The 26075-nt window shown below is 50.2% G+C and overlaps 1 protein-coding gene across 1 annotated transcript in view; it reads left to right on the top strand.

Moving 5' to 3' along the window:
* Positions 1 to 9849: 9849 nt before the first annotated feature.
* The window catches only part of LOC140387119 (EF-hand calcium-binding domain-containing protein 5-like), a 254349-nt gene continuing 238123 nt past the window's right edge, over positions 9850 to 26075 (top strand). The window contains exons 1-2 of the mRNA XM_072470130.1: positions 9850 to 10581; positions 11213 to 12505. Of these exons, the coding sequence (XP_072326231.1) occupies positions 11229 to 12505 (1277 nt within the window). The 5' untranslated portion in view covers positions 9850 to 10581; positions 11213 to 11228. The remainder of the gene's footprint in view (positions 10582 to 11212; positions 12506 to 26075) is intronic.

Raw genomic sequence — 26075 nt, 5'->3', positions numbered from 1 at the left:
GCAGTTGGTTTTAGAAGGCTAGAGAGGGAAAATCTCTCTCAGTTTTTCAAGAAGAAGAGCTGGAGTAATGGTTAAGAAAACCACTGCAGGAAACTTAAAGAACAGCTCAACAAAGAAACTAGATAGATGAAAAGAAGTTTCAAGAAGTCTGAAGTTAAAGGAACAAAGAGGAACTGCCTTTAAACAGGACACTGTCTATGGAAATCTAAGTCAGACATGGTAAAAGAGCTCATGAGGCTGGCTACAGACAAACCACATATCTGAAGCAATCGTAAGGTTTGGTGTCCTTTTTTTCAGTATTTGAAGCAATCATATTCTGTTGTGAACTGAGTACTTGTGTTTATGTAGATTCTTAGATGCACGTTGCAATTCAAGATAAAGGAAACCTGGAAGGAGAGGTGGAAGACCAGGGGCGTCATTCTCCGCCGGCGGGAGTCTCCGTTCTGCCGGCGCCCGGGGGTTTCCCGACGGCGTGGGGGTGCCCCACAATGGGAAACCCCATTGACCGGCCGGTGTTACGGAGACTCCCGCCGGCCGGTCGGCGCAGAAATGTGGCGGGGCGGGTAGGAGAATTTCGCCCCTGGTGTTGGATTTTTGTTAAAAAGTGAAGCAGAAGCTTTGTTTTAAAGGATAGTTGGAAAACATGGAGTGGATTTTTGATGCAAACAGCTGATGGAAAGCATTGTTTGAAAGAAGATTTCAAAATGTGTATTTATGGAGTGGAGTTTGGAAACACATTGGTCACGGTTCAGAGTGGGGTGTTATTTTTGATAACTATATACCTTGGTGAAGCTAAGAAGGGAGTAAAGGAGCATTGTATCACAATCAAACTTTTCATGTTTAATAATTGTTTCCCCTTGCTGTTGAAACTATTTAGCAATCCCATGACTCTATCCCTCCCGGTATTCTAAAAAAACATAAAAGTTAGTATCTTTTGAGCCAGGTTCCATTCTGGAATCTCCCCATCCAGTAGTAACACCAACTGGGATCATAACACTTCTCGGCCTTTTGCCTAAGATCACACATATGACCAAGCCCGAGTTCATGTGTAAAACCTGTGCTTGTCAGTTTGGGATCTAGTAGATCTTCCTTGTGGGAACCATGAATTGGATTCAATTTGAATTTGAATTGTTTTTTGGAGCAAGCAACCAGATGGATTAAGGGTATGCCCTGTCCCTTTGCACTTTGTAACTCTGACAAAGGAATACATTAAAAACAAAATTATCTATGGGTTCAGCCTGCAGGATAGACTATTTGGTTCTTTGCCCATCCTTCAAAGTACTTAAGTCATCAGTTCCCACCTCAGTCCTTTTCCTACCAAGTTAATTAAAACTAGCTCTGATACTGGTAGCCAGGGCAAAACAAAGTGAGACAACAAGCCCCTGATAAATACAAGGCAAACAAAATGCCCAACGGATTGAACTGTAAAGCTGGCGGTGACACCAGCTATAGTATAAATGAGATAGTATAGAACCTAAACCAGGGTCATACTTAATACTGGAACAAAGCTAAAGTCAGATCAAACTATTCCAGATTTACACACCTCAAGTAATTGCATTAGTGCAAATGATGGAGAGATTAGGTTTGCATCCACTAGAGTTCAGAAGAGTAAGAGGTGACTTGATCAAAACCTTTAAGATCCTGAGGAGTATTGACAGCGTGGGTAAGGAGGATGTTTCTTCTTGACGGAGAATCTAGAACTGGGGATGCCTGCTTAAAAATAATGGATAGCTCATTTAAGGTGGAGATGAGGAGGACTTATTTTCTCTGTGTGTCTTGAGTCTCTGGAACCCTCACCCTCAAAAGACAGTGAAAGCCAAGCCTTTGAATGCTTTTAAGGCAGAACCAGCTATATTCTTGATTAGCCAGAGGGTGAAAGATTATTGGCGGAGACAGGAATGTGGGGTTGAGGTTAAAATCAAATCAGCCGTGACCTTAATGAATGAAGAGTAGGCTCAAGGGGCTGAGAGACCTACTTCTGCTCAGAATTCATATGTTTGGATGTACATTTGTAGCAAAAATAAATCCGTTGCCTTACAATTTTTCACAATGAGGATGCCCAACAAACAAAGTTCAGTAATATAATTTCCTCACTCAAGAATAATTTTAGAAAATATTATTACATCAATATACAACCAATTATTCTCTTATCCAAGATTACAACACTTTTCCAGCCTAACATTTTGGTGTGAAGCATATTCTAATTAAGCATTACTCTCTATTCAGCTATGATGTGGAGATGCCGGTGTTGGACTGGGGTGGGCACAACAAGAAGTCTTTCACCACCAGGTTAAAGTCCAACAGGTTTGTTTTGAATCACTAGCTATCGGAGCACTGCTCCTTCCTTCTGAGGAATCCTTCACATCCCCCAAATCCCCTCGAGGCCTACCACACCCCACCTACCTGCATCTCATTTACATCCCTCCCTCCACCAATTCCCAACATCTGTATTGTCCTCTTTGACCAGGAGCCTTGCATACATGCCACCAGCTACAGATACCCCGTAGAACTCGCCTCCATGCACCTCACCTTGTCCTTTCTGTGTCCCCTAGCCCCCCAACCACATCCCCAACATACTCTGGAGTACCAGTCTGGGGAAGACACCAATTTTTCATCCCTGCTGTCACCTGCACCCTCCACCGTCGCAGAGGCTTTCATGTTGGTGGGGCATTTTAGTGAAGAGGCTCCTGGGTCACTCTCAGGCGTGCAGTTCACACACACAGCAGCACATCAAGTAGAGGCAGAAACACTCAAGGGAGCGGGTGATCGGAGGGCTGTCTAATGCAGGAAACAGCTGTAGTTTGGACAGATGTCACGCATCTGGAAAGCATGATCCCATCACTGGGTAGAGATGCAGACACAGAACCAGGGTGTACAAGAGGGGGTGTCAGCAACTTTCTAGCACCTGCAGTTGCAACTGGAGGAGTCCAACTGCCTTCAGGCTAGGGAATGGTGCCGACAATGCATGGTACCCAGGCCAACACTGAAATGGTGGCATTTGCGGTGGAAGGCCTGGGGCAAGAAGTCAGGGCCATGGGCCAAGACGTCCAAAGCTCAGGAACACTGCGGTCAATGGCTGAGGCACAGGGTGGGGGAACCCAGTCACAAGCAGCAATGTCCTGGATCCACATGGACATTGCTGCGGCTCTTCAGAGGTTGGCCCAGTCACAAAGGGCCATGGCTGAGAGCATTGGCCGGGCGCTGACTGATCTTGGCCAGTCACAGAGGGACATGGCACAAGGCAGTGAGGGACCTGTCTCACCCGCTATGGGACATGACCCAGACGCAGTGCTCCATGGTTGAGGACATTGAGAACATGGCTCAGACTAGGGCGGGTCTTCTGGACTGCAAGGTGACGGTGGAGCCTCCGAAGTCACTCTGGCCTCACTTCCGTCCCATGGAGAAGCTGGAGGCCATCGAGCACCCCGATGGAAGAGGAAGTGATGGGGCTCATGCCAGTGCCTCCCGCAGGGGAGGTGCTACAACACTTCAGCGCTTCCAAATCCCGCCCCACCAGACACTAGCACATCTGCTGGGCAGCGGGCAGAATAGGGTGACACAACGTCACCTGTGACACTCGAAAGTAGCCAGGCTCATCCAGGTCCAGTCCCTCCAGAGGACAGCTGCATCACAGGTCATAGGGTGAGACACGCAGCATAATAATAATAATCTTTACTGTCACAAGTAGGATTACATTAACACTGCGATGAAGTTACTGTGAAAAGCCCCGAGTCGCCACATTCCTGAGCCTTTCCAGAGGGGGTATTCAGAATGTCCAAATTACCTAATTTGGGACTTGTTGGAGGAAATCGGAGGAAACACGCAGACACGGGGAGAACGTGTAGACTCCGCACAGACAGCGACCCAAGCCGGGAATCGAACCTGGGACCCTGGCGCTGTGAAGCAACAGTGCTAACCACTGTGCTACCTACCGTGCCGCCCATGCCACCTCCACATCTGATCTGGGTTCAACACCTAAAAGCAGTAGTAAGCGCCGTAAAATAAGAAAGTTAGAGAACACTTAATTTGCCACAGGTGTGGCACATAGGTGATAGGGAGGGGTTAGGGCACAACAATACATATAGTCACTTTTACACACAGCCAACCTGCCTCTAACCTCTGATGGGTGTTTATCATAGAATCATAGAATTTACAGTGCAGAAGGAGGCCATTCGGCCCATCGAGTCTGCACCGGCTCTTGGAAAGAGCACTCTACCCAAGTCAACACATCCACCCAATCCCCATAACCCAATAACCCCACCCAACACTAAGGGCAATTTTGGACACTGAGGGCAATTTATCATGGCCAATCCACCTAACCTGCACATCTTTGGACTGTGGGAGGAAACCGGAGCACCCGGAGGAAACCCACGCACACAAGGGGAGGATGTGCAGACTCCACACAGACAGTGACCCAAGCCAGAATCGAACCTGGGACCCTGGAGCTGTGAAGCAATTGTGCTATCCACAATGCTACTGTGCTGCCCCGTGGAGTGAGGGGCTGAGGGATAGGGATGGGCTCGGCCTGGGTGTGGAGGGTGTGCCAGATATGGGGTGTGGTGGGTGTGGGTGCTGGGAGAATGATGCCTGGAGGATGGAGCAGGCGTATCCGCCATGACACAGAACCGTTCCACCTGGTGTCACCCTAACAGAAAAGTGGTAGGGCACAGGGCCAGAAGTGTGAGCTCATCTTGTATGACAGCTTACCCAGTGAGAGAGCCCTAACCGTTCACCATCTCTTGACCCTGACCCCCCTCCCCACCCCTGGCAAAGGATTATATGGGCCCGCGAGATGAATTGTCCAGGATGATTACAGGGGCAAACCGGGCGGGCAGTCGAATGTGACCCTAAAGGCAAGAGGCAGGCGATGAGAAGCACCAAGTCGTCATCGTCCTCTGTCCATGGACAAGACCCGCTGATACTGCCAACCCAGGGCCAACACCATGCTGTAGGACCCTCAGAGGGGGAGCTGGAGTTGTGGTAGTAGGAAGGAGTAAGGTTGAGTGACAAGGAAGGTGGAGTGAAGGGTAAGGGTTGGGGAAGGTGGAGTGAGGGGCTGAGTGACAAGGAAGGTGGAGTGAAGGGCTAAGGGTTGGGGAAGGTGGAGTGAGGGGCTGGGGGACAGGGAAGGTGGAGTGAGGGGCTGGGGGACAGGGGAGGTGGAGTGAGGGGCTGAGGGACAGGGATGGTGGAGAGAGGGTCTGGGGGACAGGGAAGGTGGAGTGAGGGGCTGGGGGACAGGGAAGGTGGAGTGAGGGGCTGAGGGACAGGGGAGTGAAGGGCTGAGGGACAGGGAAGGTGGAGTGAGGGGCTGAGAGACAGGGGAGTGAAGGGCTGAGGGGCAGGGGAGGTGGAGTGAGGGGCTGGTGGACAGGGGAGGTGGAGTGAGGGGCTGAGGGACAGGGGTGGAGTGAGAGGCTGAAGGACAGGGGAGTGAAGGGCTGAGGGACAGGGGAGGTGGAGTGAGGGGCTGAGGGACAGGGAAGGTGGAGTGAGGGGCTGAGGGGCAGGGAAGGTGGAGTGAGGGGCTGAGGGACATGGGAATGAAGGGCTGAGGGGCAGGGGAGGTGGAGTGAGGGGCTGAGGGACAGGGAAGGTGGGGTGAGGAGCTGAGAGGCAGGGAAGGTGGAGTGAGGGGCTGGGGGACAGGGACGGTGGAGTGAGGGGCTGGGGGACAGGGACGGTGGAGTGAGGGGCTGAGGGACAGGGGAGTGAAGGGCTGAGGGACAGGGAAGGTGGAGTGAGGGGCTGAGGGACAGCGGAGTGAGGAATGAGGGACAGGGAAGGTGGAGTGAAGGGCTAAGGGACAGGGAAGGTGGTGAAGGGCTGAGGGACAGGGGAGGTGGAGTGAGGGGCTGAGGGACAGGGGAGGTGATGTGGGGGGCTGAGGGAGAGGGGAGGTGGAGTGAGGGGCTGAGGGACAGGGAAGGTGGAGTGATGGTCTGAGGGACAGGGAAGATGGAGTGAGAGTCTGAGGGATAGGGAAGGTGGAGTGAAGGGCTGAGGGATGGGGAGGCGGAGTCAAGGGCTGAAGGACAGGGAAGAGGTGAGAGGTTATGGGGAAGGACGTTCGCGGGGGTGTGTGGAGAGCTGAGAGGTTATGGGGAAGGGAGTTCGGGGGGTGGGGGTGGAGAGGTGAGAGGTTATGGGGAAGGGAATTCAGGGGGGGGTGAAGAGGTGAGAGGTTGTGGGGAAGGGAGTTCGGGGGGGGTGGAGAGGTGAGAGGTTATGGGGAAGGGAGTTTGGGGGGTGTGTGGAGAGGTGAGAGGTTATGGGTAAGGGAGTTCGGGGGGGGTGTGTGGAGAGGTGAGAGGTTATGGGGAAGGGAGTTTGGGGGGGGGTGTGGAGAGGTGAGAGGTTATGGGGAAGGGAGTTCGGGAGGGGGGTGTGGAGAGGTGAGAGGTTATGGGGAAGGGAGTTTGGTGGGGGGGTGTGGAGAGGTGAGAGGTTATGGGGAAGGGAGTTCGGGGGGGTTATGGAGAGGTGAGAGGTTATGGGGAAGGGAGTTCGGGGGGGGGTGTGGAGAGGTGAGAGGTTATGGGGAAGGGAGTTCGGGAGGGTTGTGGAGAGGTGAGAGGTTATGGGGAAGGGAGTTCGGTGGGGTGTGTGTGGAGAGGTGAGAGGTTATGGGGAAGGGAGTTCGGGGGGGTTATGGAGAGGTGAGAGGTTATGGGGAAGGGAGTTCGGGGGGGTTATGGAGAGGTGAGAGGTTATGGGGAAGGGAGTTCGGGGGTGTGTGTGGAGAGGTGAGAGGTTATGGGGAAGGGAGTTCGGGGGGGGTGTGGAGAGGTGAGAGGTTATGGGGAAGGGAGTTCGGGAGGGGGGTGTGGAGAGTTGAGAGGTTATGGGGAAGGGAGTTCGGGGGGGGGGGTGTGGAGAGGTGAGAGTTTATGGGGAAGGGAGTTCGGGAGGGTTGTGGAGAGGTGAGAGGTTATGGGGAAGGGAGTTCGGTGGGGTGTGTGTGGAGAGGTGAGAGGTTATGGGGAAGGGAGTTCGGGGGGGTTATGGAGAGGTGAGAGGTTATGGGGAAGGGAGTTCGGGGGGGTTATGGAGAGGTGAGAGGTTATGGGGAAGGGAGTTCGGGGGTGTGTGTGGAGAGGTGAGAGGTTATGGGGAAGGGAGTTCGGGGGGGGTGTGGAGAGGTGAGAGGTTATGGGGAAGGGAGTTCGGGAGGGGGGTGTGGAGAGTTGAGAGGTTATGGGGAAGGGAGTTCGGGGGGGGGGGTGTGGAGAGGTGAGAGTTTATGGGGAAGGGAGTTCGGGGGGGGTGGAGAGGTGAGAGGTTATGGGGAAGGGAGTTCGGGAGGGGGGTGTGGAGAGGTGAGAGGTTATGGGGAAGCGAGTTCGGGGGGGGGTGTGGAGAGGTGAGAGGTTATGGGGAAGGGAGTTCGGGGGGGGTGGAGAGGTGAGAGGTTATGGGGAAGGGAGTTCGGGAGGGGGGTGTGGAGAGGTGAGAGGTTATGGGGAAGAGAGTTCGGGGGGGGGGTGTGGAGAGGTGAGAGGTTATGGGGAAGGGAGTTCGGGAGGGGGGTGTGGAGAGGTGAGAGGTTATGGGGAAGAGAGTTCGGGGGGGGGGTGTGGAGAGGTGAGAGGTTATGGGGAAGGGAGTTCGGGAGTGGGGTGTGGAGAGGTGAGAGGTTATGGGGAAGGGAGTTCGGGAGGGTTGTGGAGAGGTGAGAGGTTATGGGGAGGGGAGTTTGATGGGGTGTGTGTGGAGAGGTGAGAGGTGGGACTGGTCTGCAGAGTTGCCGATGGCCATGCCCCTTAGCTGACAAATCGGGACGTGATGAGGTTGCCCAGTGTCCGGTGGCCCTGGATCACACATAGGGCGACCTGCGGTGCCAATCGAGACTCCACACCCGGTCCTTCCTGGATACACTCCTCATTCATCCGAATCAAATGAGGTCTAGCATTCGTCCTCCTCCAGCATGTCGCTCCTCTGCTGCTCCACTTAGGGCTATATCGGAGAGCCCCACCAGAGCAGTCCAGATGTGGAAGTGCATCTTCAGGAGGCGAAGCACCATTCAATGGCACTCCTGGTTGCTGCAAGGGCGTCATTATAATGGGCCTCCACATTGGCCTGTGGCCTCCGGCCAGTCGTCATTTTCCATGACCTCAGTGGGTAACCCTTGTCGTGCAACAGCTAACCCCTCACTTGAGGGAGCGCCTTTAAGGTGCTGGGAATCTCAGAGTGTGACAAGATGTAAGTGTCATGCACGCTACTTGCGTATCGGGCGTAAACGTGCATGATATGCAGCTGGTGGTCGCATATCAACTGCACCTTCAGGGAGTGCAACCCCTTCCTATTGATAAGGGCTCCACCCAATGAACCAGTGCTCATAGGGGGGACATGCATGCCATCGATCACCTCCTGGACTTGGGGCATGCCAGCGATGGCGGCAAATCCTGCTGCCTGCGCATCCTGGTCGGCCTGGTCCAGACTACAAGTAATATAATCCGTTGTCCGGGCGCACAGGGCATCCGTCACATCGCGGATGCATCTGTGTGTGGACATTTGCGAGATCGCGCACAGATCCCCGCTCGAGACCTGGAAAAATCCAAAGGCATACAATTTCAGGGCAACCATCAACTGACGGCCACTGGGAGCGGGTGTCCTCCAAGCACTCGTGATGCCAGGTGTGCCACCACCTGGTACAGGTAGGGCACAGTCTCACTGGTTATCCGAAGTCTGCAGCTCCTTGAAGGACAGGCAGCAAAGGTATATACGTGTCCTGATGTGGGGCCTCCTTCTTGCCTCCTCCCCGGATGTTGGATGGCCAGAACTTGATCCTCACCAGCTGGTGGCAGCTCCTCTTGTGCAGGGTCTTCCCTGTGCTGGCCCTGCTCCTCCAGCCTCCGTGCATCCACAATAGCAGTTGCAGCCAGGTAGATAGCAAGCATAGCTAGCTGTACTCCGAAAGGTGTACTGCTGTGCCACCCTCAACTCGTTCCCCCCACCCCATCCCCACTCCACACCCGGCCCTCTCAGAATGCTGTCGTACACATAGCACCCATGTCCCCATCACTGAGTGGCATCTGGCCTGTGATATGGGGAGCCTCTGTCCTCACAACCCATCCCTTTCATATGGGGTACCAATATCAGCGATAGGCTCTGTGGCCTCTGCCCTGATATCCCCAGTGGGGTTTACTGTGGGTGCCCCCATGGATGGGCCATGTGTTATCCTGCCAGCAAGGTGGCAACTGGTTGTGCCTCTGTCAACATGTGCTGATGCCCCGCCACCATGTGCCGATGCCCCTGTCACTAAGTGCTGATGTCCCTGTCACCGTATGCAGATGCCGCTGCCGCTAAATGCTGATGCCCCGTCACTATGTGCTGATGCCCTTGTCAAGATGTGCAAATGCCCCTGTCAACATATGCTGATGCCCTGCCAACATGTGCTGATACCCCTGTCAACATGTGCAGATACCCCTGTCAACATGTGCAGATACCCCTGTCAACATGTGCTGATGCCCCTGTCACCATGAGCTGATGCCTCTGTCAACATGTGCTGATGCCCCTGTCAGCATGTGCAGATACCCCTGTCAACATGTGCAGATACCCCGTCAACATGTGCAGATACCCCTGTCAACATGTGCTGATGGCCCTGTCACCATGTGCCGATGCCCCTGTCACCATGTGCCGATGCCCCTGTCACCATGTGCCGATGCCCCGGTCACTATGTGCAGATGCCCCTCTCATTATGTGCTGATGCCCCGTCACTGAGTGCTGATGCCTCTGTCACCATGTGCCGATCCCTGTCACAAAGTGCTGAAGTCCCTGTAACTCAGTGTTGATGCCCCTTCACTAAGTGCTGATGCTCCTATCACTAATTACTGATGCCCCTTCACTAAGTGTAGAAGTCCCTGTCACTAAGTGTTGATGCCCCTGTGACCAAGTGCTGATGCCCCTATCACTAAGTGCTGAAGTCCCTGTCACTAAGTGCTGATGCCCTTTCACTAAGTGCTGATGCCCCTATCACTAAGTGCTGACGTCCCTGTCACTAAGTGCTGAAGTCCCTGTCACTAAGTGCTGATGCTATCCCTCTACACCTATCGCTTGTGACGTACTTGAATGTAGACACCGACCCGATACAGCGACACGAATGCAATTGCATTGAGGAGAAGGAAAAATTGAAGCGTTTCCCCCGTTTCTCAGCATCTCTTAAAAGGCGAACACGCAACTAGGACCAGGATTGCTGTTGAACAGGCACTGTTCCTACTGAAGCAGAAGGAACCAGTTCCCACCTTCGCTACATGGCAGAAATTTGTGGGACATTAACAATACTCCGTGCGTTAACTATTGCATGTTATCATCCAGGTTTTATGGCAGTTTTGTACTGTAATCGCTGTGGTCATCTTGTTTACAGTCCTTCTGCCACACTCTCGATTAATTTCACTTAATGAAATTGCCGATATCACTTTGTTCATCATCTCTGCTCGCCTTTGCTTCTGAACGGGCCTCGCACTGTTTTGAGTTTAACCACCGCATGCGATAAATGCAGCAATAGTTTAGCATAGTCCATGGATTAAACCTATGAAATACCTGAGCAGGATAATATTGCAACGCGTTACACCGACTAAGGCAAGTTTTTTGTGATGTATATGAAATGAATAACCCGATATTGTATTTCAAATTTACAGCACGGTAGCATAATGGTTAGCACAGTTGCTTCACAGCTCCAGGGTCCCAGGTTTGATTCCCAGCTTCGGTCACTGTCTGTGCGGAGTCTGCACGTTCTCCCCGTGTCTGTGTGGGTTTCCTCCGGGTGCGCTGGTTTCCTCCCACAGTCCAAATGTCCATGGTGCCATGCTAAATTGCCCTTAGTGTCCATAAAGGTTAGGTGGGGTTACTGGGTTACAGGGATAGGGTGGAGGCATGGGCTCAGGTGCTTTTTCCAAGGGCCGGTGCAGGCTCGATTGGCCGAATGGCCTCCTTCTGCAGTGTAAATTCTATGATTCTATAAAGGGAGTATAATTTTAGTGTGTGATATGTAATGCTGTACCATTAATAATGCACCGCTAATGCATTTATGTTATTCAATACAGTATTTTATTACAATGAATTTAAAATGATAAATCGAGTATTATTACTTCAAGTTCAGGTATTAATATTTTGCATGAGACACAGTGAACACTATCTGAAACCAATTAACTGTGCCGCAAGGTAGGAAAAGTTAATGCATGTTATAACACAATGAACGTTTTTTTTTCAGGCAAATAAAGTACATCATGGCTACCAACCCTGAAGATGAAGCACTTCCTAAAGCTGGGCCAGATCAAGAAGAGTTCATCCCAAGTGATGACTCTCTGGTCACACCAACAGATAATGAAGAAAATCACATTTCATCAATTGGTCAATTTGCAGAAGAGGGATTCGGCGATGACGAAGTGGAAGACACTTCAAGGAGAATTTCTGCTTCAAGCCTAACATCAGATGTGTTTGCGGCAGATGTAGAATTCAGGAGAAAAAAATATGGACCTTCAGTGAGGAGTCTTTCTCTTATAAGTGGAAGAATAATGGATCTAGAAGATGAAGAAAGGAGGTTATCTAATGTTGCATTTTCAAAGAGAAGTGCTTCTCTTGCAAGCGCGACAATTTCCTTCGAGGTAGAAGACCATAAAAGCTTTGATCAAAATCTGAAGAATTGGATCATGATTAAAACTGAAAAAATTGAAGCTGAGACAGACATGGAAGACAGTCATGATTTTCATCAAGTGTCAGCTAAAAGTACTTTTGGAAAAGGAATAATTTTGCACGCAGCAAACGAATTGGATGGCACTGCACATTCAACTGCAAAGAGAAAGGTCTCAATTGCAGACCGTGTAACGGTTGAACATGGCGATAAGGTTCCAACAGGAAAGAGAATCTTTGATAATGCATTTGAGGAATCTGATTCAGAATCCGCTGGGGCACCTTCAAAGATGAAAGGATTTTATGTCTCTGCAATTCATGATCCAGCCATGCCTAAATCCAGATTGGAAACTAAAAGAGCTTCTTTTCAGACTTCAGAAATTGGGGGTCTTTCAGTAGATGACACAAAAGATGATGAGGATGAAAGTGAAGGAGAGAAGTTACTTTGGAAGAGAATGTTTGAACGAAAAGTAGCAAAGCGATTGCTAAATTTACAAGAACAGAAGGCAATACTCCTCAAAAAGCGTAAGCATGAAAAAGCTATTCTGGAAAGGAAGGTCCCAGTGGATTTATTGTCGAAGGAGTGGTTCAATGAAAATAATGTAACAGTACAGATTCGTCTCTACCTCTTGGAAAAATTGTTACCTACTCTGATTCTGGGCCTAGAGAAGCTACTAATGGAAGTTGGAAAAAATCGTTTGACTGTGTTGGAGACACCACATCCTTACTTTAACCCAATTAATTTCTTGGCACAATACCTAATGAGAAATAATCCATGGTTCCGTAAGCCTCCAGAGGGAAATCCATATGTGCATGGCTTGAAGCATGTAGTGGAACAGCTAAATATTCATGTTGTTGACATCAAAGATAACAGGCAGGATATTGCTTTTCAAATTACCTATTTTGCAGTAGATCATTAAGCTGCAGCTGTATAATCGTACGTTTCTTCCAATCACCTGGAGAGATTTTATCTAAGTTTGCTGATGATACAAAGCCAGGAGGGAATGTAAGCTGTGAGGTGGACACAAAGTTGCTCAAAAAGATATATATATGAACTGAGTGGGTAACCAAGTGGCAGATGGAGCATAAGATAAAGTAAGATAAGATAAGAACTAGGAGCAGGAGAAAGCCACCTGGCCCCTCGAGCCTGCTCCACCATTCAATAAGATTATGGCTGATCTTTTTGTGCACTCAGCTCTACTTACCCGTCCGCTCACCGAAACCTTTTATTCCTTTACTCTTCAAAAATCTTTCTACCTTTGCCTTAAAAACATTTAATGTGGTAGCCTCAGCTGCTTCACTGGGCAAGGAATTCCATAGATTCATGATGCTTTGAGTGAAGAAGTTCCTCCTTAACTCAGTCCTAAATCAGCTTCCCCTTATTTTGAGGCTATGCCACCTAGTTCTAGTTTATTATGTGGGGAGCTATGAAGTTACTCACTCTGACCATAAGAATAGAAAAGCGAAATATTTTTTAAAAAGGCCTGAAAAGTGCAAATGTTTTTTTTTCTTTATTGTTTCACGGAATGTGAATGCCACTGGTAAGGCCAGCATTTGTTGCCCATCCCTAATTACCCTCAAACTGAGTGGCTTGCTAGGCCATTTCAGAGGGCAGGTAAGAATCAACCACTGTGGATCTGAAGTCACATGTAGGTCAACCTGGGTAAGGACTGTAGATTTCCTTCCCCAAAGGACCCGATGAGATTTTACGACAATTGGTGATAGGTCCATGGTCACCATTACTCGGACTGGCTTTTATTTCCAGATTGATATTAATGTGAATTTTACTTCCACCAGCTGCTGGCATTTAAACTCATGCCTCCAGAGCATTAGCCTGGGCCTCTGGATTACTAGTCCAGTCCTCCAGAGAAACCTCTAGGGAGAAAGTTTAGAGAGACTTGGATGTACTTGTACAATGAACACAAAAAGCTAGCATGCAGGTACAGCAAGCAATTTGGAAAGCAAATGGCATGTTGATCTTTATTGCAATGGGATTTGGATACAAGAATAAATAAATCTTGTTACAATTATATGGGTCACTAGTGAGACTGCACATGGACTACTTTGTGCAGTTTTTGGACACATTGAAGGAAGGATATACCTGCATTGGAGGCAGTACCGTGAAGGTTCATTAGAATGGTTGCTGTGATGACAAAGTTGTCCCATGATGAGACGGTAAATAAATTAGGTCTATATTTTCCAGAGTTTAGACGTATGAGAGGTCATGTCATTGAAACATTCAAGATTATGAAGGGGCTTGACACACTAGCTTCTGAGAGGTTGTTTCCCCTGGCTAGGGAATCAAGAACAACAAGGCACAGTCTCAGGACAAGGGGACTATCATTTAGGACTGAGATGAGGAGAAATGTCCTTACTCAAAGGTTCATGAATCTTTGGAATCCTTTACCCCAGAGGTTGAGGACATACACCCTCATTGAATATACTTAAGGCTGGGATAGACAGATTTTTTTCTGTCTGGGAATCAAATTATACCAGGAGTCATTGGGAAAGTAGAGTTAAGGCCAAATGTCAGACATCATCATATTGAATGGCAGAGCAGGCCAGATGGACCTTCAGGTTTTCTGATCCTATTTCTTATGATCTTATCAAGGTCTTGATCCACGCTTCCCAATTCTGTTCCCAGTATTACCCCATTTAACACTTCAAGCTTAGTGTGACCCAAGAGTAGAAATTTGGGGGTACGAATGCCGTTGAGTGCAGGGAGCGGGGTAGACATCAGACAGGTAGCTTATGCGATCATATTGTGCATAACACTTGATGCTATGTAAACTCTCTCACAACCTTTTTATGATGGTGCATAGGTCAGACTTTTATTTCTGTAGCTAATTATTCCTGGAACAGGTTGCTAGTCTGTTGCCAGAGGCTTATAACTTGAGGGACATCACATCGCATCAAGCATGGCGCTATGTAATAATAGCTTATTGTCACAAGTAGGCTTCAATGACGTTACTGTGAAAAGCCCCTCGTCGCCACATTCCGGCACCTGTTCAGGGAGGCCGGTATGGGAATTGAACCCGCACTGCTGGCATTGTTCTGCATTGCAAGCCAGCTATTTAGCCCACTGTGCTAAACTAGCCCCTTGTAATAACCTCAATTAAAAATTTGATATATGGTAAATTCTACATTGTAATTTGGACTCATGTATAATTAACTCGTTACATTTTTCTTTATAACTCTCCACAATTCTTAGCTACATAAAATCTTGAAGTTCCATTTCTGCATGCGCAGGACATTTGATTATATGTGACTGTAAATTACACACAGAACCAGATGCCATGGTAGTCACCACAATAGGGCTTCAGTTATACACAATGACAATTTCAGAGTGACATATGGTCATAAAGATTTTTTCTCTCCAACAAAAATATTATACCTCATAAAACTTTTCGTACTCATGAATTTTATATAATTATTGAAACTGCATGTGTATATTTCTCAGATTCAGACTCATTTGCAAAATACTTTGACTATTGTAATGGCAGAAGTGGTAACAAGTTTGTTGCATCTATCTTAATACCCAGGTTATTTGTTTGTACTGGTTTGCCATTGATATATGGATGTAAGTGGTGACGGTGGTTGTGGGGAGGTGGCAAGACAACATGGGCCTTGGAAGATGAATGATCTGAATCAAAGGGGCCTGGAGGAACCAGCTCAGGGCCAGCAGAGGGTGATGAGGGGATTGGAGATTGTGGTCATGGGAAGGCATTTGTGAGATCAGCTATCGGGACTGGAGGTAAACAATTGCGAGTTGAGATGGGCAGTGATGGATTAGGGAAGGAGTGATTGTAGATCAGGTAGGGAAATTGGATTATTCAACTGGAGTCAAGAGGTACACCCGTAACCCCACCTCCTTGACTTTCTCGTTACAGGTGATTTGTAGGGTTAATTTCCTGAGCAAATTTCATTATCATGCTGGTTGCCTTGGGCACACCAGTGCCGGGCAACTTGGCAACTTATTTGCAAATACAAAGGGCCTTAATATCTGGTTCAGGTGTAGACAAAGAACACCTCTTGCTTTCTCTTACCTAATATGGCAGTTGCTGCCTTCAGTTCAGGAGAGTGCCCTCTCTTCCTGACCACCATTTTTGAGGTCTGAGTATGCCCTGTAGTGTAATGAGAAATGGTAATTAAGCATCTCAAATTCTCGGCGTACATCTTTACATCAGTTTAAATTTGGATTAATTTCTGAGTTAACTGAATTCCAAGTCCACTATGAACATTCTGGGGGTTACTATTGACCAGAAACTGAACTGGACCAGCCATACTAGAAGAGCAAGTTAGAGACTGGGAATTCTGTGTCTAGTGACTAACCTTCTGATACCCCAAAGCCTGTTCACCATCTACAAGGGTCAAGTGTGAAGGAATGCTCCCCACTTGCCGGATGAATGAAGCTCCAACAAGACTCAAGCTTGACACCATCTAGGTCGAAGCAGCCCACATGAGTGGCACCCCATCTATTACCTTCAACATTCACTCCCTCCAACATCATGCATAGTGGCAGCAATGTGTGCCATCGATAAGTTGCACTGTAACAATTCACCAAGGCTTCTTTGACAACATATTCCAAACCTCCGACCTCTACCACTTAGAAGGACAAGAGCAGCAGATGCATGGGAACACCACCTCCAAGCCACACACCATCCTGTATTGCATCATTGTTGCTGGGCTGAAATCCTGAAACTTCCTTGTGAACTGGGTACACCAACACCACATGGACTGTTTGAGAAGGTGGCTCACCATCACCACCTTCTCAAGGATAATGACGGATGGGCAATAAAGTCTTGTCCACCATGAGGGAAACAGCCCAGGTAAAGGATAGCAGAGGCAGACTGGTAGCCGAACCGAAAAAGGTCAACAAAGCAGTCAAGGCCATCTACCGGGGACTGTACACCTCCTAACACCCCGATGGCGACTCAGCGATGAAATGGTTCCTCGATGGACTGGACATGCCAGTCGTGGGGGGCGGCAGAAAGAGGGAGCTGGAAGCACCATTCGGACTGGAAGAGGTCATGGAGAGCATCAACTCCATACAGGCAGGGAAGGTGCTGGGACCCGACAGGGTCCCGGGGGACATCTACAAAACATTTGCAACAGCACTGGCCCCGCACTCGCGGGAGATGTTGGCAGACTCACTAGCGAGGGGCTCCATTCCTCCAATGCTAACACAGGCCACCATATCTCTGACACCCAAAGAGGACAAGGACCCAACGGAATGCAGATTAGACAGACCCATTTCACTGCTCAATGTGGATGTGAAAATACTCGCAAAGGTCCTGGCTAAGCGGCTGGAGAACTTCATATCAGAGGCAGTCACAGAAGACCAGTCAGGCTTTGTTCAGGGTAGACATCTAACTGCGAACATCAGATGACTGCTGAACTGTGATAATGACCCCATCCGGGGTCTCACTGGACGCAGAAAAGGCCTTCGACAGAGCCGAGTGGAAATAACTCATTTGAAGTACTAGAGCGATTTGGGCGAGGGACAGGGTTCACCTCATGGGTGAAACTCCTGTACAACGCCCCCAAGGCGAGTGCATGGATCAATGCCACCAGCTCAAAATACTTCCAGCTGCACAGAGGCACAAGATGCCCACTGTCCCCGCTCTTATTCGCCCTGGCAATCGGGCCGTTGGCGATTGCCCTGAGAGCAGCGAGATGCTGGAAGGGAATCGGAAGAGGAGGCAGAGAGTACAGAGTCTCGCTCTGTGCAGATGACCTGCTCCTCTACATCTCGGACTCACAAAGCAGTATGGAAGGGATCATGAAACTCCTGGGAGAGTTTGGAGCTTTCTCGGGCTACAAACGTGACCTCGGCAAAAGTGAAGTTTTCCCAGTGAACTGAAAGGGGGAGGAGCAGAGATGGGGGTTCTACCATTTAAAATAGCCCAAAGCAAATTCCACTACCTGGGGATCCAGATTGCCCACGACTGGACATGGATCCACAAGTGGAACCTGACCAGTCTGGCAGTGGAAGTAGAAAAGGACCTTCTGAGATGGGATGTACTCCTGCTTTTCCTGGCAGGGAGGGTGCAGACGATCAAGATGAACGTACTGTGTAGGTTCCTCTTCCTTTTCAGTTCCATACCGATCTACAACCCAAGACTTTTTTTCCATTTAATAGACAAGATGATTATGCCAATTATGTGTGTGTGTGTGTGGGGGGGGGGGGGGGGGAAGAATCCTCAAAAAAGTACTATAAAGAAGAAGAAACATGGGGAGCCTGGTCCTCCCGAACTTGCAATACTATCACTCGGCAACCATGGCGGAAAGAGTGAGGGGATGGATGGAGGTCTCACACGGAATGGGTGAGGATGGCGGAGGCCTCCTGTACAGGAACGACCCTCCGGGCCCTCGCAACGGCAGCGCTCCCATCCCCTCCAGCAAATCACTCAACAAGTGCAGTGGTGGTAGCTATCCTGAGAACTTGGAACCAGATGAGGCAGCACTTCGATCTGACCAAACCATCTTCGATAACCATAGGTTTGCACCAGCCATGCTCGATGCCACCTTTAAGAGGTGGAGACCGGAACACTGATGGTGAGGGACTTTAAATGGAAGACAGACAAGTGACCCTAGAGGAACTGATGGAGAGACTGGAGCAAACTCCTACATCTGCAGGTCAAAAACTTTCTCCGCAAGGAGACCCACGAACCTGGAGAAGCACAATGCTGGAGGAGTTACAGGATGCAGACAGCCTGGGGAAGGGATACTGTGGGGACCTGTACAGACGACTCTTAGAAAGGACGCGCTCCCCACTGGACGAGACATGGGAAAAATGGGAGGAAGAGCTAGGGACGGAATAGGGTGGGGACTCTGGAACGAAACACTATGCAGGACCAACTCCACCTCCTCATGCGCTAGCTAAACCTCATGTAGCTGACAAGGGTGCACAGAGCACACCTGACAAGAACCCGAATGAGCAGGTTCTTCCTCCGGAGGTGGAGGACAAAGGGCCCGGCCCACCAAGCCGACATGTTCTGGTCTTGCCACAGATTTGTCGGGTTCTGATCGGCCTTCTTCGAGGCAATGTCCAAGGTTGTGGGGATGAAGGTGAATCTGTGCCCAAGAATGGCAGTCCTCGGGGATTCGGATCAGCCAGAATTATTCATGGATGTGCTAGTCACCACTGTTTAGTACTACAGGTACGGAGATAGATCCCTGCCTGCTGGCTCCGCCCAGTAGGCGGAGTATAAATGTGTGTGCACACCGAGCTGCTCGCATTTCTGGTAGCAGCTGCAGGAGGCAACACATCTCTGCTTAACAAAGCCTCGATTACTCTCTACGCTCGTCTCATCGTAATTGATAGTGCATCAATTCATTAAGCAGAGATATTACAACGATGGAACTATGCATCAAGCCTGATCGCTTACAGCTGCACCCGCAAGCAGCCAACGCCACGTCGGCCTTCGACCACTGGCTCGCTTGTTTCGAGAGCTACCTCCGATCCGCGACGGACCAACCCTCGGACGAACAGAAGCTCCAGGTCCTTTACTCACGGGTGAGCTCCGATATTTTTCCCCTTATCCGGGATGCGCCTACTTACACGGAAGCAATGAAGCTCCTGAAAGGACATTATATTCGCCCAATCAACAAACTGTACGCCAGGCACCTCCTGTCCACGAGACAGCAACTCCCTGGTGAGTCTTTAGACGATTTCTGGCGTGCCCTGCACATCCTGGTGAGGAACTGTGATTGCCAGGCAGTTTCGGTAGTCGAACATACTGAACTTTTAATCAGGGACGCTTTTGTTACAGGCATGGGGTCAGCGTACATCCGCCAGTGCCTATTAGAAGGAGGTTCGCTCGACCTTACGGCAACCAGGCAGCTCGCAAACTCACTGACTGTTGCCTCCCGTAACGTACAGTCGTATGCCCCTGACCGCACGGCGCCCTCATGGACATCGTGGGCTCCACCAGCGGCCGCCCCCAGCCAACCCTAAGCCTGCGCCGGGCGGCAGCCGGCCAACCCCGGGGGGCCCAAATGCTATTTCTGCGGGCAGACAAAGCACCCCCGACAGCGCTGCCCGGCTCCTTTAGCCCATACCCCCGCACGCAGTGAAACAGAAAAGAAGAAAATACAGTCATCAGGTTACATCGGCACATGGCCATTTCTCAATTTCTCAGTTCTGCCACAGTCCTGCCTTCGCAAATTCCTCTGCTGCTTCCGCCGTTCCAAAATAAAAGTCCTTGAGCTTGTAAGTCACCCTCAGCTTCGCTGGATATATAATGCCACACTGCACCTTGCTAATGTACAGTGCCCTCTTCACCCGGTTGAAGGCAGCCCGCCTCCCCGCCAGCTCCACCGTAAAGTCCTGGTATACACGTCCTGGCATCTCGTTCCCCATCGAGGTAAGTTGATCACCGTCTCCTCCACTTCCTTCAGCACCTCCCCTTGATCCCGCACCTCCGCCACTGCGCTCGCCACCGCCGTGGTCACCGGGGAAATCGCCTCCTCCACCAGCACACTCAAAACCTCTCTCATCTCCTTCCTCATTGACTCCATGTATTTTGTAAACTGCCTTTCGAAATCTGCAGCCATCACCTTAGTTATTTCTTCAGCCGTAAGCAATGCGGCCTCCCTGGTGCTCCAGCCTCCATTTTTCTTGGTGACCCCACGGTGACCTTTCCACTCCCCGACGGACCTTCAGCTTTTTTTTACGGCCGTTTTTTTGCTCACCCTCGACATTTTTCTTTACTGTGCCTCCTCTGTGCCTTCTCTCTGCTTTTGCCGCCTCCGTGGACCCTGGGACTGGGCTTAAAGCCCCGAAAATGCCGTTCCCGAATGGGAGCCCTCCATTGTGTGGCTGCCTCCCGCCCACCGTCACCAGAAGTCCAGTATACATGTGAACATTGATGTGTGTTGCGAATTCTATACAATCAGAACTTGATAGCAATATGTCAGTTACTTTAATTACATAAATGCTGTAGTAGAGTGAAATTAAACAATCACTCAAGATCTGAAAGGAAATATACACACACACACCTTTCATAGACTTTACAGTGCAGAAGGAGACCATTCTGCCTATCGAGTCTGCACCGGCCCTTTGAAAGAGCATCCTACTCCAGCCCACACCTCCACCCTATCCCTGTCAACCAGTAACCCCACCTAACCTTTTGGACACAAGGGGCAATTTAGCATGGCCAATCCATCTAACCTGCACATCTTTGGACTGTGGGAGGAAACCGGAGCACCCGGAGGAAACCCACGCAGACACGGGGCGGAAGTGCACACTGCACACAGACAGTCACCCGAGGCTGGAATTGAACCCGTTCAGTGATTAGCACTGTGGCTTCACAGCGCCAGGGTCCCAGTTTCGATTCCCTGCTGGGTCACTGTCTGTGCGGAGTCTGCACGTTCGCCCGTGTCTGCGTGGGTTTCCTCTGGGTGCTCCGGTTTCCTCCCACAGTCCAAAGACATGCAGGTTAGGTGGATTGCCCATGATAAATTGCCCTTAGTGACCCAAAAAGTTTAAGAGGGGTTATTGGGTTACAGGGATAGGGTGGAAGTGAGGGCTTATGTGGGTCGGTGCAGACTCGATGGGCCGAATGGCCTCCTTCTGCACTGTATGTTCTATGAGCTGTGAGGCAGCAGTGCTAACCACTATGCCGCCCCCAATAGTACTAAAAGAATCTATGCGGTCTAAGCAGAGCTTTATTCAACTGTGGCATAACCTACACCCCTTCGTATTCCAGCCATCTTGTGACAGAGGCTAATATTCCATTAGATGTTCAAATTATTCTTGGCATCTTCCACTTGTTTCTAAAAATGAATGTAATTGCACCCCTAAATTTCTCTGTTCCTTCTGTTCCTGGCATGGTATTTAAAAAAAAAATACTCTGATCTATCTTTCTTCGGTTCAAAGCAGATGACCTCACACTCCCTCGAACTGGACACCATCTGTCACAGTTTTAGCCACTTACTTAATCTATCAGCATTCCTTTGCAACTTTCTACTCCCACTTATATATTTACTGTGCCAGTTAACAAAGTGGCATCAGCAAATGGATTTAAGGTTCTCTCTTCTTTCATCTAAGACATTAATAATGCAGTAGAGCAATCAGTGGAACTGACTATAATGCTTTAGTGGACTGTTTTAAGTGCACAATGTAAAATATGATTTACATAAGAGCTACCCCATTGCCTTACTAATTATGTGAAAATGTGCTAGATTAAAAAAAGAAGAAAAGGATCGGTGGAGTATAATGGATCCCAATGGAGCGGGAAGAGAACTTGGGGATGGGCACAGAATCAGAAGCCTGACGCCACTAGCCGATAGCACAGTGGTTAGCACTGTTGCCTCACAGTGCCAGGGTCACAGGTTCGATTCCTGGCTTGGGTCACTGTCTGTGCCGAGTCTGCACGTTCTCCCCACGTCTGCGTGGGTTTCCTTCGGGTGCTCCGGTTTCCTCCCACAAGTCCCGAAAGATGTGCTGTTAGGTGAATTGGACATTCTGAATTCTCGTTCAGTGTACCCGAACAGGTGCCGGAGTGTGGCGACTAGGGGATTTTCGCAGTAACTTCATTGCAGTGTTAATGTAAGCCTACTTGTGACAATAAAGATTATTATTATTATTATTAGTTGTGGGCCACATTCTGCTGGCTTTAGAGAGGTGAGATGATGATGCCCCATGAAAGTGATGGGACGGTAATTACAATTTGTGAAAGAGGTACTTAGTATTTACATGCATTTGAATGGAATTTTATGGTACCTTACAAATTAAATGTGCAGCGCACAGGCATCATAGCCATCAGATCTACTATTTAAAGGCTGTGAGATCTAGGCAAGGCTCCAGACTCTGAGGGGGTCAGCCATTGTAGAGATGCCTTCTATTGGAGTGGAGACTTTTGTCGAAAGGGAGGACATTATACTCATCAAAGTGAAAGGCAGCTCAGAGGAGCTGAGGAGCGGCTCAGTGGAACTGAGGGGCAGCTCAGACGAGCAGATGTAATCCTGCCGAGCTGAGGGACCGCTTAGAGAAGCTGAGGGACTGCTTTGCAGAGCAGAGGGGCAGCTCAGAGGAGCAGCTACTGAGCAAGACATGGCTGCTGACACCAGTAAGCAACCCTCCCACTTCAATTGAGAAATATTACCATGTCTGCCAGGATTAATCCTGGCCACTGCCAACATACAGTTGGCCTACCAAAGATAAGATTCTGTTGCTTAGACCATTCTTATGACATGTTACCATATGACCCAGAGAGTGTTCCCAGGATAATTAAAATTAAAAACAAAATTCTGCAGATGCTAGAAATCTGAAATAAAATCAGAAAATGCAGGAAAATCTCAGCAAGTCTGGTTGCATCTGTGGGGAGAGAAACAGTTAACGTTTTGAGTCCAAGGGACTCTTCTTCAGAACCCTGTTTTCGGTTTTTATTCCTGGATCATGCTGTCTGCTTGTTGCATTTTGCACTTTGTGCAAACTAACACAGTAGAGAGGAAAGGCCTTCACTCCCCCCCCCCCCCCCCCCCCCCCACCCCCACCCCCATAATGACCTTAGATTTTATGGATACCTTGCTGGCCACCACCTCACAAATACACGATTAGACACAGAAGGACCTAGTATTAGCGAAGTTATGCCACTGTCTTACACAGGTGCCAGCAAGGTGAAACTGTTTAAGGAGCTGAGGGCTTTTGAGACCAAGCAGCAAGAGCTCAGCGTGGAGGACGGCATCCTCCTGTGGGGAGCTTGAGTTGTGATCCCAACCCAGGCCATACTTGAAGATGCAGGACAGATGTTTCTGACCGGGGGCTGCAGTATACATCCAAAACCTTGGCGAGGATGGCCATGGACTCCAGGGACCATGGTGAAACAGGCTGGACTGGTATCTTACTCGATATAAACGCGAGAACGGATGGTGCAGAAGAATCTAGACCACATCCAGAGGAGCGGGCTAGCATCTGTACAAACCCTACCCGAGGAACCGTCCTCCTGCCCTGCCAGCCTGCCACAAGGGGGCCTGGTGACATCACCCCCAGTGGTCCTGACACTGAGATGCGTGAAGTGGAGAATTCAAGATCTGACGTGGAAACTCAGGCATCCAGATGTCGGACAATGGCCTCTCCGGGGAACGGTAGCCAATGGTGTCCACCAGATGATCGACGCGAAAACGACGTTCCCCGACACGCTACACGCCCCAAACCCAGCCACGCAACAGCTGAAGGCACAACCGCCAAAGCAGAGATGACAACCTCCTCCACTTCCTACAGCAGAGGACTGTATGGACTTTGGGGGGAGGGAGGGATGTCATAACATCCACAAGATCCACAGGGACGATCCCTCTGATCTCCTCGTGGGGCTCGTGGAGTACGAGCTCCCTCACTGAGGGGCGGAGGCCCAACAGTCAGCTCATAATTCCCCGAATGAAAGGTCAGCCCAGGAAGGATCCGACATCTCAGGATGGTCCTGGCTGGGACTTGGACTATTGCTTAGTTGCTGTATTTCCTCACCATGAGTAGGAAATAAACATTTTTTGATTCACCTTTTCAGGACTTCCTATTGACTACAATAATTTTATATCTGAAGCAAATCCGAGGATGCTCACTAAGCTTCCTGTGTTTTGCACTCAGTCAACCTTGGCTCCCACATATTACAATAAGGGTGGTATATATATTAAAAAATGGGAAGATAGCAAATAGGGATAAAGGTAGTTGCAAAGTCTAAGGGTTGAGGTGACAAGTTGAGATACCCTCAATTACGACTCAGGAGAGAAGATTGATAATTTAAAGGCATTAATTACCAGAGAACCAGACAGCTGCCGAGAAGTGTGCTCACTGCACGCTGCCTACTGAACGTAACCTGATATACAGTTCCCTGGGGGCGGAGCTGGAGGCGGAGACCCCCAGGGTTCCAAACCCGGTCTTAAAGGGGCCTGCGCATTAAAGGTACATGTGTATACAGATATCATTCATCACATTCACCCCCTATTTAAAAAAACGCATAGCCCGTCGGGAGTGAAGTGGCATTACAAGTTCAGTCTTTTGGGTGGTCTGATTGCCCGTGTCGACCTTCTCAGCTCCGGTGGTGGTGCGGTGGATACGGTCGTCCTCGGTGGTGGTATATCCAGGAGCATGGTTGTTTGAGCATTTACCCGCGTTGGAGCAGGGGGGGTATCCGGGTGACTGGTGCCGGCGCCGGCTGGGGGGGGGAACGCTGTCGGAGTTGACAGCCGGTGCGGGGAGAGGAGCGTCAGTAGAAGGGGGGGCCAGCGGGTGCCAGGTCTCGCAGGGAAACGGTGTCCTGCCTGCCGTCGGGGTTCTTTACGTAGGCCTATTGAGGGTTTGCGTGTAGTAGTTGAATCCGCTCGACCAGTGGATCTGTCTTATGGCTCATCACGTGCCTCCGGGGTAGAACTGGTCCCGGAGTCGTCAGCCAACGTGGAAGCGAGACCCCAGAGGTGGACTTCCGTGTCTGGATGGATAAAAATCTCCGTGCTCCCGGAGTCAAAAAGGCAGGGGGTGTCGCGGCCGTTGATTTGAACCTGCATCATTGAGTTTTGCAGGTGCTTCGACCGAGATTAATTGAGCGTGATCGCTCCTAGTTGCGGGCAGTCAGAGTCCTCGGTTGAATTGGACTCGCAAAATGGCCGCCGCCGTCGGTCGCACGTTTTGGGTTTTGAAGATGGCCGCCGCCAAGATGGCCACCCCCATGACTCGCACGAGGCCGATGACGTGTCAGAAGTAGGCGTGTCCGGCCACCGCGCGGCCACGTTGTGGGGCCTGTGGGCCCGGGAGTTCGATTTCTGGGCCCAATGAGACTTTTGTTTCTGGCCTTTGGGCCCAGCCAGGCAGACCTTCGCGAAGTGCCCCTTCTTTCCGCATTCATTGCAGAGAGCGGAGCGGGCCGGGCAACGCTGGCGTGAGTGCTGATCTTGCCCACAGAAATAGCATGGGGGGGCCCCCGGTGTGAGCGGGTCGCCGCGCGGCACAGGCCTGTAGCGTGGCCGAGTCTGGAGGGGATCGAGAGGGGTTCGCAAGATCCGCGGAGTACGTGCAGACATTATGGTGTGCCGCTTCCAGGGAAGAGGCGAGCGTTACCGTGCCTTGGAGGTCCATCGCTCCGTCTTCTAGGAGCCGCTACCAGATGAACGTGGATCGGATACTGGACACGAAAGCATCACAAATATATAAGTTCATGTGGACCTCTGCAGTCACCTCTTTATGGTCGCAGTTCCTGGCGAGCGCGGTGAGTCTCTCCAAGTATTCATCTAGCGTTTCCCCAGAGCGCTAGCGGCAGGTCGAGAGCACATATCTGGCGTGTACCTCGTTTATCGGCTTTACGAAGCGCTTCTGTAGGATTTTGACCGCCGTTTTGTACGTCGTAGCTTTCTCGATCACGGAGGATAGTCGGTGGCCCACCCGGGCATGTAGTAAGCTCAGCTTGCGAGGTCCGTCAACTTCAGTCTCTGAGGAATTCAGATAGGCC

The sequence above is a fragment of the Scyliorhinus torazame genome, chromosome 12, assembly GCF_047496885.1.
Source record: "Scyliorhinus torazame isolate Kashiwa2021f chromosome 12, sScyTor2.1, whole genome shotgun sequence".
NCBI lineage: Eukaryota > Metazoa > Chordata > Chondrichthyes > Carcharhiniformes > Scyliorhinidae > Scyliorhinus > Scyliorhinus torazame.
Note: the sequence above shows the minus strand (reverse complement) of the source record. Positions and strands in the feature narration are given on the sequence as shown.